Genomic DNA, 18,028 nt, shown 5'->3' on the forward strand with positions numbered 1-18,028 from the left:
TATAATTTTATAGCTGCATAGTATACTCTATTATTTAAATATACCCCTAATGTTGAACATGAAGGTTGTTTTCAATCTTTCACTATTACAAACAATGCTACAGTGTCCCTGGATGGACATACATATATGTACTTGTGTTCATCTTTTTAGCTCAGTGGGTTCAGAGTCCTTTATATTTTATTTAAAAGTGTCTTCCCATTCAGATTATGATGCAAATCTCTGTTTTTGCCCAGCCTCCTCATTTGCATTCCTTCCTCTTGAGGCTGAAATGGTCATACCAGAGTAGGCATGAGAGCCTGGAGGCAGAAATTCTGGGCAAGTCACCACAGAAGGTGACAGTGACACCACTTAGACTTGAATTATTTCTATGAGTCACAGAGTCAGCATCACCTCTCCAGGGCTCTTCCCCGCCCTCTACTCCAACACCCAGCATTAACAAGGAGTTAAGTATTTGAAAGAGGCTCAGGGAAAGGTTCTTCTGGGCTGTGCTTAAACTGGTAGACCAGGTTTGGAAGGTTAGTTAGCTTCACCAGTCTAGCTATGTTCAGCTTCCAAATGCTATAACCAGATGGTTGCAAGTTTCTCAACAGTCTAATGTCCTCCGCCTCCAGTGTACAGATTGGGATACTGAGGTGCAGAGGGAGATGGGACCAGCTAAGGTTACTCAGGAGTAGGGTGACCAATCATCCCTGTTTGCCTGGCACTGTTCCATTCTAGTACAGAAAGTTCCACATCCCAGGTAAACAAACATCTGGTCACTCTGTAGCACCAGGGTTAGAGCCAAGATCAGATTCATGTTTCCAAGCTCTAGGCCCTCTCCCCACTGCCTGGCCTCTCAGCCCTGCCTCCAACCTCACAAGACAGGAGTGAGTGGCACCTATGATTGCCCTTCCAGACGGGAAAACTGAAGCGATACTTCACGGACCTGGAGGCCTTGGCCATGGTCACCGCTGCCTTCTGCCATGACATTGACCACAGAGGCACCAACAACCTCTACCAGATGAAGTAAGTCAGCCCTTACCAGCCTCCCTCCCTACTTCCCACCCCTGGGATTCATTATCCAAATCTGAACAGCTCCCAGACAGTCTCACTGGCCAGGGGAAAGTCCCACTGTCTACAGCTTCCCATTTCCTCCTCCCCTTTGGGTCTTGGCATACTCCTTCGACAAACAAAATACTGACACCGAATACATCCATGCTCCAACGCTCAGAGCCTGAGAATACATCGCCTAACATTTAGGAGATGTGATTAAGTGAAGGATCTTGAAATACAGGGATTATCCTGGATAATCTGAGTGGGCCCCATGTAATCCAAAGAGTCCTTATGAGAGGGAGCTGAGAGCTCAGAGAGGAGAGAAGATACTATGCTGCTGGCTTTGAAAATGGAAGATGAGCCATAAGCCAAGGAATGTAGGTGGCCTCTAGAGCTAGAAGGGGTAAGGAAACAGATTCTCCCCTAGACTCTCCAGAAAGGAAGGCAGTCCTGCAGCTCTATTTTAGACTGTAAACTCCAGAGCTGTAAGATAAATTTTCATTGTTTTAAGCCATTAAGTTTGTGCCAATTTATTATAACAACAATAGGAAACTAATACATTAAACTCCTTCACTCTCTTCTTTCCTTTCCTACCTGCTCAATGAATTTAAGCCAAGATGTTAATAACTGATAATAATGGTTCATTCATTCATTTCATATGGGTAATACAAATAGAAGTGTGGTATGCCCTATCCTAGGCAAAGAGGTACCGTGGTGAACAAAACAGACACAGTTCCTGTCCTCACAGAGCTTATATTCCAGGCAGCCTATGAAGCATAGTCTTTGAATCCTGGTCTTGGTGAATGCTCATAACTACTTTGTGGGCAAGGCAGAGCAGGGACTAGTATTACATCCATATTGCAGGTGAAGAAACTAAGGCTCTGCTCTGGGCCCATAGCCTGCAAGTCATTAACAAGCACTAGGACATGCTTCTCCGAGTCTTCTCAATAGGTGCATGCTTCTCCGAGGCTAGAGATTTTGTCTACTATTCACCTCGTAGGAAGCTATTTATTCCTACAAGATATACACACAGCTTGTAAGAATTCAATGGTTTCCCCTAACGTTCAGGTATAAAGGTTCTGGGGCTTGGTGATCTTTAAAGTATGGCCCAGTGCCAATGTCCACAGATGGCTATAAGGGATCCATAAATCTCTAAAATTGCATTTGGCATTATGTGTGTTTCTGCTTTTTTCCAGGGGATAAGGTTCCACACTATTCAACAGACTCTCTAAGGTGTCAATGACCCCCCAGAGACCCTCAGAATCAGTAGTGGAGAAAGCTAAAGCCTGAGAATCCAGAGACCTGACATCTAATCCTAGTTCCCACTCTCTCACTGTGTGACAAGGTCCTTCTCAGTCCTGGACTTCAGCCACTCTGCCTACAGAATTAGGAGTTGGCAATATTGGATGATGTCTTCAACTTTCATCTTGACCATTCCATGTTGATTCACTCTATGTGTCTCTGTCTTTCTCTCCCATTCAGATCCCAGAACCCACTGGCCAAGCTCCATGGGTCCTCCATCTTGGAAAGACACCACTTGGAGTTTGGGAAAACATTGCTGAGAGATGAGGTATGATAAGGGCCATCTGCACTGGCTTTGGGACCTGCACAAGAGTCCCCGTCTCAAATGAAATCTGAGAGAGGCCATGTGGTGCTTGTCCCATTAGCCTGGGCTGCCTCTCCCATCATCTGGGGTGACCACAGGTAGTTGGGTGACTTCACTGCCAGCATCACTTCTGACATCTCTCCTATCATTTCTTCTTAGAGCCTGAATATCTTTCAAAACCTCAATCGCAGGCAGCATGAGCATGCAATCCATATGATGGACATAGCCATCATTGCCACAGACCTCGCCCTGTATTTCAAGTTGGTATTTCTTTTCATTTTAAGGATAAGAATAATAATAGCGATAATTGTAATAATAACAAACACTGTAGTTCTGATTGATTTAATATGTACCGAATATCAGGTACAACCCTTATGCTGTGGACCGTGAACTCTCACTACAACTCTGTGAGAGAGATATTATTATGCCCACTGTATAGATGGGAAACTGAGATCCACAGGAAGAGATCTGCTAATATCAGATAACAAGTCTATGGCAGAAGACTTAGAAACCTAGGTCTTCCCTCCCAGGCCTTGGTTCTTTGAACCTTGGTTTGTTAATTATGTTGTTTTAATAAGTCTTTGCCTGAAATAACCAATGTTAGAAGCCCAGGTGTTGCCTTATTCTGAGATTTGCTCCATTAACAAACTGGTGTGTTTCATAGGAAGAGGACAATGTTCCAAAAGATCGTGGATCAATCTAAGACGTACGAAACTCAGCAGGATTGGACACAGTACATGATGCTGGAGCAAACACGGAAGGAAATCGTTATGTGAGTCGAGATAGGGCTTAAACCCCAGGGTCCTAAGGCGAGCTGCTGCAGGCCTCGCTGCCCTCAGGGGACCCCCTAGGACACCTCATTTTGGAGGTCTTTGACATACAAACAAATGAAGTTATGCCAAAACACAATTGCAGAAATTATGATATATGTTCAATCTTTATTTTAGCACTAAAATTTAAGACAGTATTTTATTATATTTATATACAAAAAGTATAATATTTGAAGTATTTATGTCATAAAATTTTATAATTTTGATAAAACACAGACCGTTATACCAATCATGACTCGAGTGATAACTATGTGTTACTCAAAATATGAAGGCTTAATTTTTTTAGTATCCTTTTCTATATAGCAATGCTCTGCAATATAGCTGTGCTATTTACAAATTAGTTGCATGATTTATGTGAAATTTATAGTGCCTCACTGGTATGAGGTCTGCTAAGAAGACTTAATGAGAAGTGTAAATGTGAGGCCTTTTATGGATGTGTAGCCTGAGCCAGATGGGTCCCTGGCTTCCCTGCAACAGGTCCCAAGGTCAGAAGAGATGAGTCCTGACCCAGTTCCCAAAGAAGTGTCTGGTAGTTTTATTTATCCCCAGATGCTTCTGTGGAGATTAGGCTTAATTAAGTCACAAACGTTGTAAGTCCCTGCAACAGAGATTGAACAGCCACTGGGACAGGCTCAGAGAAGAGGAGGCAAGCAGCAACTTGTCCTTCCCTCAGTTCTGCAGTTGTCCAACCAGGCCTCCACAAAGGTCACCTGATCCTGGGAAGCTGTGTGACCTGCTTCAGCTAAACAAGGGGGCACAATAGGCTATGGCTGCTCCCAGGTGGACCAGGAGTTGCCCCCGCTGGATATTTCAAAATAGTGAAGGAGAAAAATTGAATTAGTGAAAAGAACACCCTGTTCTTGGATAGGAGGACTCACTATTAAATTGTCTGTTCTCCCTAATTAATTATTGATTTAGTTCCAAGGAAAAGACCTGCTTTTTGTTGGGATAATTAGGAAGCCAATTCTAAAATTCTTAAGAGAAGTAAGTATGTAAGAATAGCCAGAAAATTCTGAAATACATGAGTAATAATAAGGACGAGCAGAACCGAAGGCAATTGAGTCCTAGTCATGAGTAGGACAGGGGGATGGGACAGACCTGAAAACCTGTGTCTGTGTTAAAAGTGTATTTTATACTGATGGAGAAAGGGATAAATTCACATGTTGGAGCCATGAGGTGATTCGATGGGTATTTTTTCCAATACCACCAAGCAATTCTCCAATTCTTGGTGGATACTGACTGGGTGTCACATACATTTAGCTCACTTCTGACAATGTCTACCTGGAGAGAGTTTCAGATCCCACAGGTGAAGGACTCAAGTCCCATGGACTGGCCCCAATTCAGACACTAATCCCTAGTCAAGGTTGTTGCCTGTGAGTCTGACCACTGGGCTATAAAACTATAGGTTCCCAAGACTCCCTCCTCAGGTTCAATTAATGTTCAGAGTAGCTCACAGAACTCAGAAAAATGTTACTTACATTTACCAGTTTATTATAGAAAGCATTATAAAGGATACAGAACAACTGGATAAAGAGATACACAGGGTGAGGTCCGGAAGGGTCCCTAGCACAGGAGCATCTGTCTCCACGGAAGTGGGATGCTTTACCCTCTCAGCAAGTGAATGCGTTTCCCAACCCTGAAGCTCATGGAATCTCATTGTTCAAGAGTTTTTATAGAGCTTAACCTGCAGCTTCCCCCCTGCCACTCCCTGCCTTTATCCCTTCAAGTTCCCCGCCCCTATTCACTTGGTTTTTCTGGTGACCAGCCCTATCCTGAGTCCATTGAGGGACCTCACCCTAGGTCACCTCATTAATGTCAACCCAAAGGGGCTTCTTAAGGGTAAAAGGCACTCCAATCGCTTAGGAAATTCTAAGGATTTTAGGAGTTCTGTGCCAGAAACCAGGGGTAAAGACCAAATTTATTTATTTTGTATTATACTGTAGGTAGTCCCAAAGCTAGATCCTTATCTCACTCTCATAGCAAAATAAATTCCAGATGGATCAAGGATTTTAAAATAATGAGAAAACAAACAACAAAAAAAAGGAAGTGAGGAAAAAAGCATGGTAGAATTAAAAAGAATGATTTCAGAGTGAACTTTTCCAAGTGTGACATAAAATTCAAAAGTCATAAATAGATTGATAAATTAAAAATTTTTTGATTTATGGATAAATTTAAAAACCCATAAAAATTAAAAATTTCTACACAACACACACAAGAATGCACAGCTGAAATCAGAATGCGAGTAATAAATGGTGTAAAAAAAATCTGTGGCACTTTTGACAGAAAAAAGAGCTAATTTACTTAGTAAATAAAGTGTTACACAATTCAAGAAGGCTAATCAAATAGAAAGCTGGTCAAAGGGCACACACAGACATTTTCCAGAAAAGAAATTAGAGTGATATAAACATAGGAAAAGATGACCTTATTCAAATGAAAAGGAACGCAAATAAAACTACAGTGAGATATCATTGTTCATCCTCCTATCGGCAAATATTGAAAGATTTGCTCACACACTGTGTGGGGGAGAGTGAGGGGCCAGCAGGCAGTCTGCTGGGACCGTGAATAGGTGCAACGCTCATGGTGGGCAAAACCTAGCAAAGTCGTAGATGCCCGCACTCTTTGAGCTGCAGGCCCACGCCTAAGATTTGCCCTCCAGGTAGCGTCCCACACATGTGCCTCGGAGTATGTGCAAAGTTATCCATCACAGCATTATTTATAATCACACACACACAAAAAGGTTGACAGCAACTTAAATATCCATCGATGGGGCATCAGGTTAAATATGTCGACCTTGAACAAAAAGCCTGATATCTCCCCAGCAAAAGGGGTCTGTTCAGGAACGACAAAGAATTGCAATCTGGAACATGCAACTATATGGCACGCCACGTATGCATCCACTAAAACTTAGGAGTGAACTCTGAATATAAAAGGGAAGAGGAAGTTGGGAGCGCTGTGATCGGAGTTCTTCCTGGTGCTTTGGGGTCAATGTAGGGCTTAAGGGCTCTCCCTTCTGGCCTCCCTACTTCGTTTTGAATGAAGTTTCTGTTTCCTAATTTTTTATAAATATGTATGGCACTTTCATACAATGGAATGACATATAGACTTTACAAAGAAATGACACAAAAGATTTACAAGATTCAATTTCTTTAAACACCAGAGGCAGGACTTCAATCATTGAAAAAGCCAAGGTAGTCTTAAGTGGAAGTCTTTAAATTGAGGCACGCATACCCCTCCCACTTCCTCCCGGATCCAAAGATGTGTAGGGGCCTGGATGGCCTCGAGGGAATCCCTGTTTTCTTTCTTAATATTATCTTCCTAAGAAAGCACAATGGGTGGGCATTGTTAGTTCCCTCATTCCTCTCCAACTTTATAAAATACTGGCAAACTTGCCCTTTCTCAAACCCTCCGATGGTGCAAAGACCTCTGTGGCATCAAACAGAGAGACTATTTGCAATACTGGCATCTTGAAGCCACTTGTAATCATGACATTATCATCCCTTCAGGGCTTCCCTGTCTTATAGATATTTTTTTTTGTTAAAAGCAAAACAAGGCATTAGCAATGGAGAATTTGGTATTGAGTTGTAAAGCAGGGCAGCAGGAGCTGAGGCATTTTTCATTCAACAATCTTCCTTCCTTCAGAGAAGGTACAGGTCAGCTCCCTGATCTCAGGGCAAAGGCGTACCAATAACAAATACCGAAGGTGGCAGCGCCTGATTTCATCCGTCCCTCTGTCTCTGTCTGTCTTTCTGCTCTACCTACACATAACCATCTATCTACCTCTACCTTTCTTAGAATTAAGAATAAAAAATAAGGTGAGTGTCATCAGAATATATTCTAACGTGCTCATTTGAACTGAAAAATAAAATCAGACTCTCTCTGACAGAAACAAGTCTGATTTGCCTGTTTTCATTGGCAGTAAAAGACTGGAATTTCCGATTATGCTGTGTGGCATTCTCATAAATTAAATGAGTCAAATCTGAAGCTTCAAAGTTTTGATGAAACATAGTTAAAACTTGTTGTAAGTTAAAAGCACTTTATAAAAAATATAACACTGGAAGATATATTACAATTAATAATGTTTTAATTGACCTAACCCATTCTCAGGTGAAACCAAGTGCTGCAGAGAAAGTGTGAAAGGTGTAATTTATAATCATATGAAAATTCTTGGTCAGACCTTTATGGCATGCTTCCCAGAAATTGAAGAAGTGAATGATTGTAATGTTTATTTTAAATAAAATTGAAGGAGAATCTAATTGAATCTCCAGCTGACTGATCATTGAGAATAATGATCACAGTATGATTCTTAACAGTTTATTTGGAAGAATTCAAAGACTTGAGTGATATTGTAATAAAACTCCTCCATTCCCAAGGTTTCTAATTACCTGCATCTATAAAAGTAAAAAATTTGCATAAAATAGATGTTAAATCCTATCTCAGTCTAACAAGAAATATTCATTCATTAACTGATTTTTAAAAAACAGCCCCATCCCATCTCATTAAAAGATGAATTTCCAAAAAAATTTACTTTGAGTGTTTAATAATTATTTCTAAAAATAGGTAATGCATATATTTTTGTATTGGTTACTTGTGTAATAATAATAACTTAATCCAAAAGAAAAAAATTCAACATTGGAGGCCTATATTCAAATAAAAAAATCTTTATGTAAGTTTAATTAATGAGTATATTTGGTTGCAGATAGATATGAAAGGGCGATCAATAAAAGAATTTTCATATGTATTATACATATATACTTGAAAGTCTTTCATTGATTTATATACAGACATATATATACACGTACACACATACACACATATATAAAAACATCAGGATGAAAACCTGTGGGGGAAGTCAAAAATACAAGTTTATGGAGACAAAAAAGGATGTAAATTCTAGATTCTTAAAAGCTTTTTCATGTGTATTTAAATAGATGATAAGCTGGTAGTTGGTATGAAATTGCTATGCTATTTAGATTCCTTTGTATTTAAGGCATCATGTACTTAAAGAACTATTTCATTTTAGAAGGTCGTTTTTTAAATTTATACATTGGATCCTTTGCAAGTATTTCAACTTACGATAAAATAGTTAAGATATCAACTTAAAAATGTGCAAAAAGGTAAGCATTTTCAAAATTCTTTAGGCAGCCATTCAGTGGAAAATATTCCAAGACCCATAAAGCAGGATTTCTCAACCTTAAGGCTATTGACATCTGGGGCCAATAAATATTTGTCGTGGAGAATTGTCCTATACATCATAGGATGCTTAACAGCATCTCTAGTCTCTACGCACTAGATGCCAGTAGCAAGTCCTCTTCCCCAGTTGTGACAACCTAAATTATCTCCAGACATTGTCAAATATCCACTGGGGGTAAAATCACCCTTGCTGAAAACCACTGGTGTAATCTTAGGGTCCATTGATTAGGTGGTTAGATATACGGTTAGAGCTGCTTCGCACCTGAGTAGAGTGTAGCTGTTACACACTTGGGGCTTTGGCACCAGATAGCCTGGGTTCAAGTCTCAATTCTCTCACTTATTGGTGGTGTGACCTTGGACAGGTTACTTTACCTCTCTGTACCTCAGTTTCCTCCTTGGTCAAAGAGGATTGGTAGCACCTACCTTATCGATTACATGGGGGCCGAGCTGGAGCATGCGGAGTGCTGTGCAGTATTGCTCATGGCATGCAGTGGTATTAGGTGCTTCCCATGGTATAAGCTTTATGTATTTGATCTTTGTCCCCAGTTCCTGACACAGAGTTCTAAAACCCTTGTTACTTTCTGAGTGATAGGAGTGTCTCTCGTTCTAATGAGGTGATAGGCACTCAGCCTAACAGATGAGCGACCCCGACTTTACTTATCTATGGTTGCTTTCACATCCCATCATAGCAGAGCTGAGTAGCTGCAATAGAGACTATTGTGGTCTACAAAACCTAAAATATTGACTATCTGACCCTTTACAGAAGAAGCTTCCAGCTCCTGGTCTAGTGTTTTTCAAATTAGAAACGTGAGGCCCAAAGAGACAAAGCGACTTACCTAGTGTCATGTGAGCATTGGCAGAGCATCAAGGACTAGAAGCCAACTCACCCCACCCCTCTCCTGTGCACCCACAGCTTTCTCAGGCTCCATCCCATAGGCCTTCCCCTACGGGCCACACCCACCACACCCTCCGAGCCAGGTGTCGTTCCAGTGAGTGCCTGAAGCCTGTCCAAGCTGACTGGGATGCTTTCTGGGGTAGAGGATCAGTGTCACTGAGCTGCAATGCTGAGTTAAAAGGATATTTGCCTTGGGGATGGGCCAGGATAGCAGGAACTCGGCTCATTTCAGTCAGCCAGCTCTGTGCACCTGGGCGCTTCCTGCAGCTATCAACTCCATGTCACCTCCTCAGGGAAGCCCTCCCTGACCTCCCAGATCTAGGTTAGTGTCTCTTGTTAGATTATCTCCCAGAATAGAACCCCTTTCCTTCAGAGCAGTTATTGGTTTACATGTTTACATTTATTTGTGTGACAAATGTGTGACTCCCTGCAAGCTCTCTGAGAGTGGCCACCCCGTGAACCAGCCACTCACTGCTCAACATCTGGCGCGTGTACGTGTACTAGGATGGACAGATGGATGTTCCCTATGGTCACCTTCTGGACAGCGCTCTGCCGTGTGGCAATCTCTACTACTCCCCCTGCACCTCTGCTCACTGTGCCCTTTCTTCTCCCTTCTCTAGGAGAACTCCTATGCACCCCTCGGGGCCCTGCCCCGCTGTCGCCTCCTGGAAGCTCCCCGAGCTGAGCTAGTTTCTCTCACCTTTGGATTATTTTTTGCTTTGCACCTTGTGCTTCTCCTTGCCATCCCACTTAGCATATTGTGATAACAGGTTTTTTGTTTGTTTGTTTTTTGTTACTTAATTGACTATGAGCTTTCTGTCTGGATCCCCATTGGCTAGTGTGCCACCTTGGCACGTAGGGGATGATGCCGAAGTCAAGGTAATGCCTTGTCTTTAGGGCACGAGGCCTTGGATTAGCTTTTCTGGTACCCAGGTGTCCACGTGCGCATGCGCGAGTGCGCGCGCACACTAAATCTCTGTCTATAAAACATTTAGATGTGTTTCCCAAACTGCTGGGAGTGATTTTCACATGATCTTTCCAGCCAAAGAACATAAACACGCAGTGCTCTCCTGAAGCCGCACTTGGCGGACGTCAAATGCGGACACTGACAGGTACCAAGGAGCCGGTGACTCTCATATCCACAGCTGAGCAGTCATTTGCTTAACCTACCTGACAGTAAGCGTAACACGTCTGCAACACTTGACATTAAACATAGGGCATGTATTCTGAAGTTATTACGAAGTGTAAAGGTGTTTCTGGAAATGAATTTCTGGAAGCTTATTTGCTTAAAGAATTCTATGAAGTTTTGAGGGTTTACTTAATTAAAGATATGTAAACCTGTTATTATTTCATGAAGCATTCTTAAGGCCTCCCAGACCAGCTTGTGTGACCTATGCCAGGTCTTGCTGGTTGATTGTAAAATCACCTAAGCAGCAGTTAGGTTCGGAGCCCCAGGCTTCTCCCACTGCCTCCCCTCCCTGCAGCCCCGGGCCATCAGCCTCGCTAGGTCAGGATGACACTGCGGCAGGGGTTGACCCCACGCTCTCCCGGCCTTTAGGCCTTGCTGCAGGCCGGGTCCTGTGCCCTCCTGCCTGGCTTACAGCATCATCTCTCCTCCTTCCCACAAGTGCTGCCAACCTGCCTTCCCGCAGCACAGCTCTGAGAGGTCATGACCAGGCCCTAGACCTTCAGCAGTTCTCCACGTTTTGAGTACTGTCTACGCTCCCAGCCTGGAATTAACGCCCACACGAAGTGGCCCTGGATTCCCTTCCCAGATGCTCATGCCACTGAGCCTTTGTCTCTGAAACACCTCAAATCCCCCCCGCCCTCTTGCTCCAATTCTTTGTTCGTGTCCCCTCCCTCTCTGTCTTACGTTGTACCCATCTGTGTAACAACACCTATCTTACCTTCCTGGTACTGTGAAACTCCTTTAAGACTTTATCCTTGAAGCCTTTCTTTCTTTCCCAAATCCCTTCCACTACTTCTTCTTAAAAATTTGATCAGTCCACTTTTTTTACTTGTGTCAACATTTTACAAAGAAAAATTTACAGACGTACCAAGAGTTGAACGAATTTTATACCCGTCATCCAGTTCTGCCATTAACATGTTGCTATAAATTCATCCCTTCATCTATCTGTCAATCCAGTTTATTTTTTGGATGCATTTCAAAGTAAGTTGCAGGTGTCAGTGCACGTTCCTGCCCCCAAATACTTCAACATGTACATCATTAATAAGAGGTCAATATTTGTTTATAGCTCCTTTTTTTCCTTTTAAGGTAAACTATATCTACAATGATGTAAACAAATCTTAAGTGTACCATTTACGAGTTTTGACAAATGCTTCCTCTTCTTAACACACGGCTTCCCCACAATGACTGATCTGCTCTTCTCCCATGCATTGCCCATGGGGTAAAAAGCGGTTTTATGGAGAGGAGCAAAAAAATCTTAGATGTTATAATGGTCTGTGGCCCTCCAAACAGGTATTAAAATTTCGTGGCGGAGCAATTATAGAAAGAGTGTCTAAAAAGAGTCTTTGACAGTAGAAGCGAGAAGGTGATGGGGAAAAGGCTGAGAAACATTGTTCTAAACATGGCAGGAGAGAAAGAACTCTGAAGATGTGATGAGATTTAATTTGAATGAAGTCGACGTTTATGAAATGCCTAGAACAGTGAGTGGCATGTAGTAAAAACGCATGCTCATGGTAATCACCAATCTTTACTGTGCACATACTATGTCCAGGCACTATGCTAACTAAGATTTTTTACACACATTATCTTATTTAACCCTGCGCCTACTCCATTTGGAAAGTACCATTATTATTACATACAAGGAAACTGAGGCTTAGAGAGGTTGGTTTAATCGTCCAATGTCAGACTCCCGGTAATTGGCAGAGGCGGGACTTAACCTGTCTGACTTCAAAGCCCCGCCTCCAGATGTGCTGGGGAAGTGACCCCTCTCCTCACAATGCAGGGAGGTTGCCTATTAGTGGGGGCAGAGAAAAGAGAGATGGGTGGCATTAACCAGTACGTGCAGCTTTACAATGGTTCTGGGCTGATGGATGGTGTCTTTGTGTCCAGGGCCATGATGATGACCGCCTGTGATCTCTCAGCCATTACCAAGCCCTGGGAGGTGCAGAGCAAGGTATGGGCTCCTCCTGACCCAAGAGGAGGGAAATCTCAGTGCTGGTGACAGCAGCTAAGGCAGCTTAGATTCTCTCGCTCCAGAGACAGCCCGCCTCACTCCATCCTCCTCTGCCAAGACAGGGAAGTCACTTTAGGACGTCTCCCCCTGATGGCAGCAGAGTGCAGGGAGAGGTGTGGAGGGACGTGGCAGGGGTGGGGTTTATGTTTCCGCTGAGCTGGAAGCCCAAGTGGGTGGGAGCAGGAGTGGGAGGATAGAGCTGGGGCTTGACTTGGGGCGGGGGCGTGGTGTCTCCCTGTTGCAGGTAGCTCTGCTGGTTGCTGCCGAATTCTGGGAACAAGGCGACCTGGAGCGCACAGTGCTGCAACAGAATCCCATTGTGAGTATAGAGGGGGCGTCGGCCCGACGTTGGGCGTGTGATCTCACCTTGATGGGAGCCGAGACCTTGCTGCGGCAAGGAGAAGGGCCCCCCAGACGCAGAGATGTAGGACGTTACCCTAGAAGTGAACTTCGCCTAATGCATGGAGTTCTCCAAGTGTGAGACCCGCACCACCATCAACAGTTCCTTACTTGGGAACATATGAGAGATGCTAGACCTACCTAAGCAGAAACTCGGGGGGCGAACCCAGCAAGGAGTGCCCTCCTCGAGTCTGGGAACCCCGCTGTCCCGTACGTGTCCTTAGCTCACTCAGCTAAGTAGAGCCTGACAGGTGGACACCGAAGCTTGGATTCTCCTTTCAGTCCCAGCAGCCTGAGGGCCACCTCCCTGGCACGGAGCGCGCCAGGGGAAGGAAGACGCCGTCAGGCTGAGAACCAGTCGACACCGAAAGTCGACTCGACTGGACCCAGTTAGAGGGTTCGCCGCTGGTCCCGAGCTAGGGTGGGGCTAGAAGTAAAGACAGGGCAAAAGGGACAGACGTTTTGGGGACAGAACCACAGATATAGGGACAGGCTAAACCAGCGAGAGTGCTAAAAATGCTGGGGTACCAGGCGGGGCTCAGTCAAGGCTCGAGGATGAGCAGCGTGCTCTGAGGGTCACACGAGCATCCTGGAGCGAACGGGATGCTGAGGGGCTAAGGGATTCGGATCCCTCTTCTTCCTTTTTAACACTTTCAGATGTAGAGAGAATAGTTAATGAGCTTTATGTATCCATCAGCCGGATCCGACCATTAGCAACAGCAAGCCGTTCTGGTTTTATCTATTCATTCTTTCTCATGTGTGTTTTTATATTTTGGCCGAAGTGTTTTAAAGTAAATCCCAGACGTCATTTCTTTTATAAATAGTACATACGTCTAAATGATATGAATTTAAAAAACACACACAGGACCACAATACCATCATCACACTCACAAAATCAGTAATAATTCTTTAATATCACATAATTCCCCTGTCTCTGTTCATTTTCTTTGATTGAGTAATAAAAATAATTTAGTTTGGTTTGTTCAAATCAGGAGTCGATCAAGGACTACGTGTCCTCCGGTAGTTATTTTTCTTAAAGTCTCTTTTAGTTAGTAGCAGTTTCCTTCTCCTCTTTTTGTTTTTTCTTTTTACACCATGTATTTGTTGAAGAAGGTAGGTCTTCTGCTGTCTGGTTTCTGAATGTGGTTGATTGAGCCCTCACGGTGTTATTTAATATATTCCTCTATCCTCATAGTTCCTGCAACTGCTAGTCAGATCTGGATGCTTGATGAATATCAGGTTCCTTTTTTTTTTTTTTTTTATAGCAAGAATGCTTCATAGGTAGGGTGGGCCTCTCTGACTGCGCCGTGCCGGGGGGAGCCCGGTGCAGCTAACCCTTTCTCCCTCATGACAGCCCATGATGGACAGAAACAAGGCGGATGAGCTCCCCAAGCTTCAGGTTGGCTTCATTGACTTCGTCTGCACCTTTGTCTACAAGGTGAGTTCTTTGCTTTCTCAGGCCCAAGTCCTTGTCTTTAATAAATTTGGGGTTCCCATTATTTCAGGAATAATAAACCCTGGCGAGTGACCAGTGGGTGGTATTTTACAAAGTGCTGCCCATCTGCAGTGCCGTCCAGTCCCTTGGGGTCTTGTGCGATCGTGCACCCAGGCCAGGGACAAATGACCGAGCGTGGTGTCAGCCAGGGAAGGGGGGAATGTAGCAGACGTATGCCCTCCTACCTTCCCTAGCTGGCGGACATGTAACGAAGAGTCAAAAAGGGATCTGGAATTTCTCCTTGAGCTCTTGCCCAAAGTGAATTTCTCCCTCTCGGGGAAGCCGGTGCTCCCGACTCCATGTTATCCGTGCCACCGCCGCCTCCCATTTGTTATTTTTACTTTGACCATGTTACACACGTGGAGACAGAGGTCAGAGATGAGAAATGACAGGGCCAGGGTCGCTGGAGTCAGCCGTGAGACAGGCGTAGGGCCAGGACGCCCGACCTCCAGTTCAGGGGAGGCTGTGTGAGCTGCCGCCCTCCCGTTTAGAGGTGCAAATGCTCCCTGGGAGGGGGCACAGGCTCCTAGGGGTCCTCTGAGCAATGGGGCAGGATGGTCAGTGCTCCCCACCATCGTCAGTAATATTATTAAACTGGAGAGACTGGGCTCAGCGCCCTACGTGCGTTACCACAGCAGCCCTGGGAGGTGGGTATTATATTGTCTCGATTTCATGGCCCTGTAGGCGACCTGCCCACAAGCTGGCCACACAGCTCGGGGCAGAGCCTAGATCTGAATTCAGGCGGCTCTGAGCACAGCCAGCCCTGAATTTGACGTCCCTGCCTGGGGCAGATCTACTCCGCCTATTTTCATCTTCGGTTTCCCCATCTAAAAATCTGGGAGCGATGAGTCTTGTCTCCCACTTCACAGGAGCTTCTGAGGATCAAAGGAGAGAGGCACTTCATGAACTGTGATGGGCTGTGGTCAAGGCATTATTTGTATTCTTAGAGCTAAGAGAACTTAAGAATCATTTTTGAAATATCCGGAGTTCACTCAACAAATGTTTACTGAGTGTCTTTGTGACAGAAGAGGCTTCCCTGAGGAGGTGACATTTAAGTGGAGGCCTCGGGAAAAGAAACAAGTCTGAGTGTTCCAGCCTGTGGGAGAGCTTGTGCGAAGCCCACAGAAGGCGGGACACACTCCAGCCATGGAGATTTGGAATGCCCGAAGGGTCCAGGATGGAGAAGGGGACAGGTCACTGGGTCTGGAGGGGCGTGAAAGCCGTGTGACGAGGGTTGTGCTTCACCCTGAAAGACAGGAGTTGCCACCGGAGGGCTTTAAGCAGGAGAGGGTTGGGATCTTGTTGACAGGAGTCTGTACACGTCAGCATGCACACGCTGGGTGACGGGAAGCCTGCCGCCCGCCTGGGCAGCTCACTCCAGGGCTGGACATTCCCAGCTGTGCCTCGGCCTCGAGCATGGACTCCAGGCGGTGGCCCCTGTGCCAGAGGCTCTCTCTCCTCCAGGAATTCTCCCGTTTCCACGAGGAGATCACTCCCATGCTGGACGGGATCACCAACAACCGCAAGGAGTGGAAAGCGCTTGCCGACGAGTATGATGCCAAGATGCAAGCTCTGGAAGAGGAGAAGCAGAAGCAGCAGGCCGCCAAGCAAGGTTCGTGGGAGAGGGACGGCAGGGGGCCCCGCCCCCAGCACTGGGCGCTCACGGAGGGCCCAGCCTGGCCTCAGAGCCTCACACCTGGGGTCCCATTCGGGCCTCCCCGGCACCTGTTATAGTCCCATTCTGCATAGTAGGGCTCTGAGCCTTGCAGACGTGAAGTATTGTGGCCGAGTCACACAATACTAAGTGGCAGTGCCTGGTTCCCAAGATTAAGGTTCCCAGCAAGGGGTCCCCAACTACCCTCAACCAGTGGAGGCAGATTCCAATTCTAAGGCTGTGGACATAGGGCCCTACCCAGGGACAGAGGAGAAAACCTAGAATTATTGGTTAAAAGTAATTGTTGAGGCCATATTTCCAGCTTTCTGTCTGGTTTTTAAATCGTATCCATACCATCAAGATTCTTTGCTTGCCCACTACCAGCGATGGGGGGCTCACTACCTTACATGAGAACCTCATTCTGCACCGCTGTTCGAATGCTCTTCCTTAAGCTGGAATTGTTCTCCTTGTTGAAACTTCCACCTAGTGGCCATAGTCTGGCCTTCAGGAATCAAACCCCATCTCATCGCAGTGGACAGCAAGGTCCTCCTTCCCCAAGTCATTTCTTTTCCTGGTTGTGTGGCTGTGGTTCTCCCACAGGACAAGGCTTCAGGTCCCCACCCTGCCCCACCGCGACGGCCCTCCTCTGCATGCAGTCCCTCGACACATGGTTCTCAGCATGGACTCCGCCGGCTCCCCAGCCCTGCTCTGGGCGGTGTGGACTGGTGGCTGCCAACGTGGGGCCGCCACCTACGGTTTCGTGACTCGTGCTTTGCACAACTCTCAGAGGCGTCCTGTGTGTCATGCTCACCACAGAGTTGTATCATAATCACAACTTCCCAGAAAATTGGCAGTGAAGTGTCCTGAGGAAGGAGTGTCTCTAACTTGCACAGATTATCTCATGGGCGAGCAGCAGGTCTGTGCAGACTTAGTGCCCACAGAGGTTTTTTCTTTGGTCTGCTTTTTTTTTTAAAATGGATATTTGGTGTTTTACATTTTTAAGTGGGGATATTTCAAATTTTAAAAACCCAGATTTCCAGCATTTCTTTTGAAAAGATCAAGATCTGGCCACATCAGTCTGGATTTCTGCATGACAACAATGAGCTGGAGCTGAGCGGCCACTGCCCCCTTTACACGGGACAGGGGATGGCTCCAGTTTGTCACAGTCCCCACAACTCCCTGTGACCTCCCAGACATTGGTGCCAAGTGTCACCATTTATCATGACTGTCATTTTTCTTAGTGTAGAGAAACATCCTTGGTCGCTCCGATTCCCCTCATACTTGGCTTGCCTTCTGCCCGTGTGCTTTATCTCTTGGCCTCTGGAAGCCTTTGAATTTGCAGCTCTTGGCTCACATCAGAGCAGAGGGGAAGCCCTCTGCAGCCTCCTCTCACCTGGTGTGTTCTCTTTCCTGTCTGACCGCAGCAGCGGCAGGAAATCAGCCTGGGGGGAACCTTGGCCCAGGAGGAGGCGCGCCGGCATCCAAGTCCTGCTGCGTCCAGTAGCGCAGCAGGGACCCGAGGGCCAGAAGAGGTCGCCCGAGCCGGTGGCAAACTGCACGCCTTCCTGAGAAGTGGAAGAGTCACAGGATTTGAAAGCTGAGTGAGAATTTAACTGACATCTGAACGAGTGGCTTTCAAACATTTGTTCAGCCTTGAGAACTTTTTGTTGAGCTGAGACCAACATTGTAGCTTTCGTAGACATCAATTAAATATTTAATTAATGCCG

General features: G+C 45.4%; 1 protein-coding gene across 3 annotated transcripts in view; it reads left to right on the forward strand.

Annotated features, from left to right (window-relative positions):
• The window catches only part of PDE6A (phosphodiesterase 6A), a 70,067-nt gene extending 52,039 nt beyond the window's left edge, over nucleotides 1–18,028 (forward strand). For all 3 annotated transcript variants that reach the window (XM_036224701.1, XM_016150376.2, XM_016150375.2), the window contains 9 exons: nucleotides 896–1,005; nucleotides 2,515–2,602; nucleotides 2,798–2,898; nucleotides 3,303–3,410; nucleotides 12,630–12,693; nucleotides 12,998–13,072; nucleotides 14,507–14,590; nucleotides 16,112–16,259; nucleotides 17,726–18,028. In XM_036224701.1, the coding sequence (XP_036080594.1) occupies nucleotides 896–1,005; nucleotides 2,515–2,602; nucleotides 2,798–2,898; nucleotides 3,303–3,410; nucleotides 12,630–12,693; nucleotides 12,998–13,072; nucleotides 14,507–14,590; nucleotides 16,112–16,259; nucleotides 17,726–17,805 (858 nt within the window). In that variant the 3' untranslated portion in view covers nucleotides 17,806–18,028. The remainder of the gene's footprint in view (nucleotides 1–895; nucleotides 1,006–2,514; nucleotides 2,603–2,797; nucleotides 2,899–3,302; nucleotides 3,411–12,629; nucleotides 12,694–12,997; nucleotides 13,073–14,506; nucleotides 14,591–16,111; nucleotides 16,260–17,725) is intronic.

The sequence above is a fragment of the Rousettus aegyptiacus genome, unplaced genomic scaffold (genome assembly GCF_014176215.1).
Source record: "Rousettus aegyptiacus isolate mRouAeg1 unplaced genomic scaffold, mRouAeg1.p scaffold_m13_p_7, whole genome shotgun sequence".
Classification (NCBI taxonomy): Eukaryota; Metazoa; Chordata; class Mammalia; order Chiroptera; family Pteropodidae; genus Rousettus; species Rousettus aegyptiacus.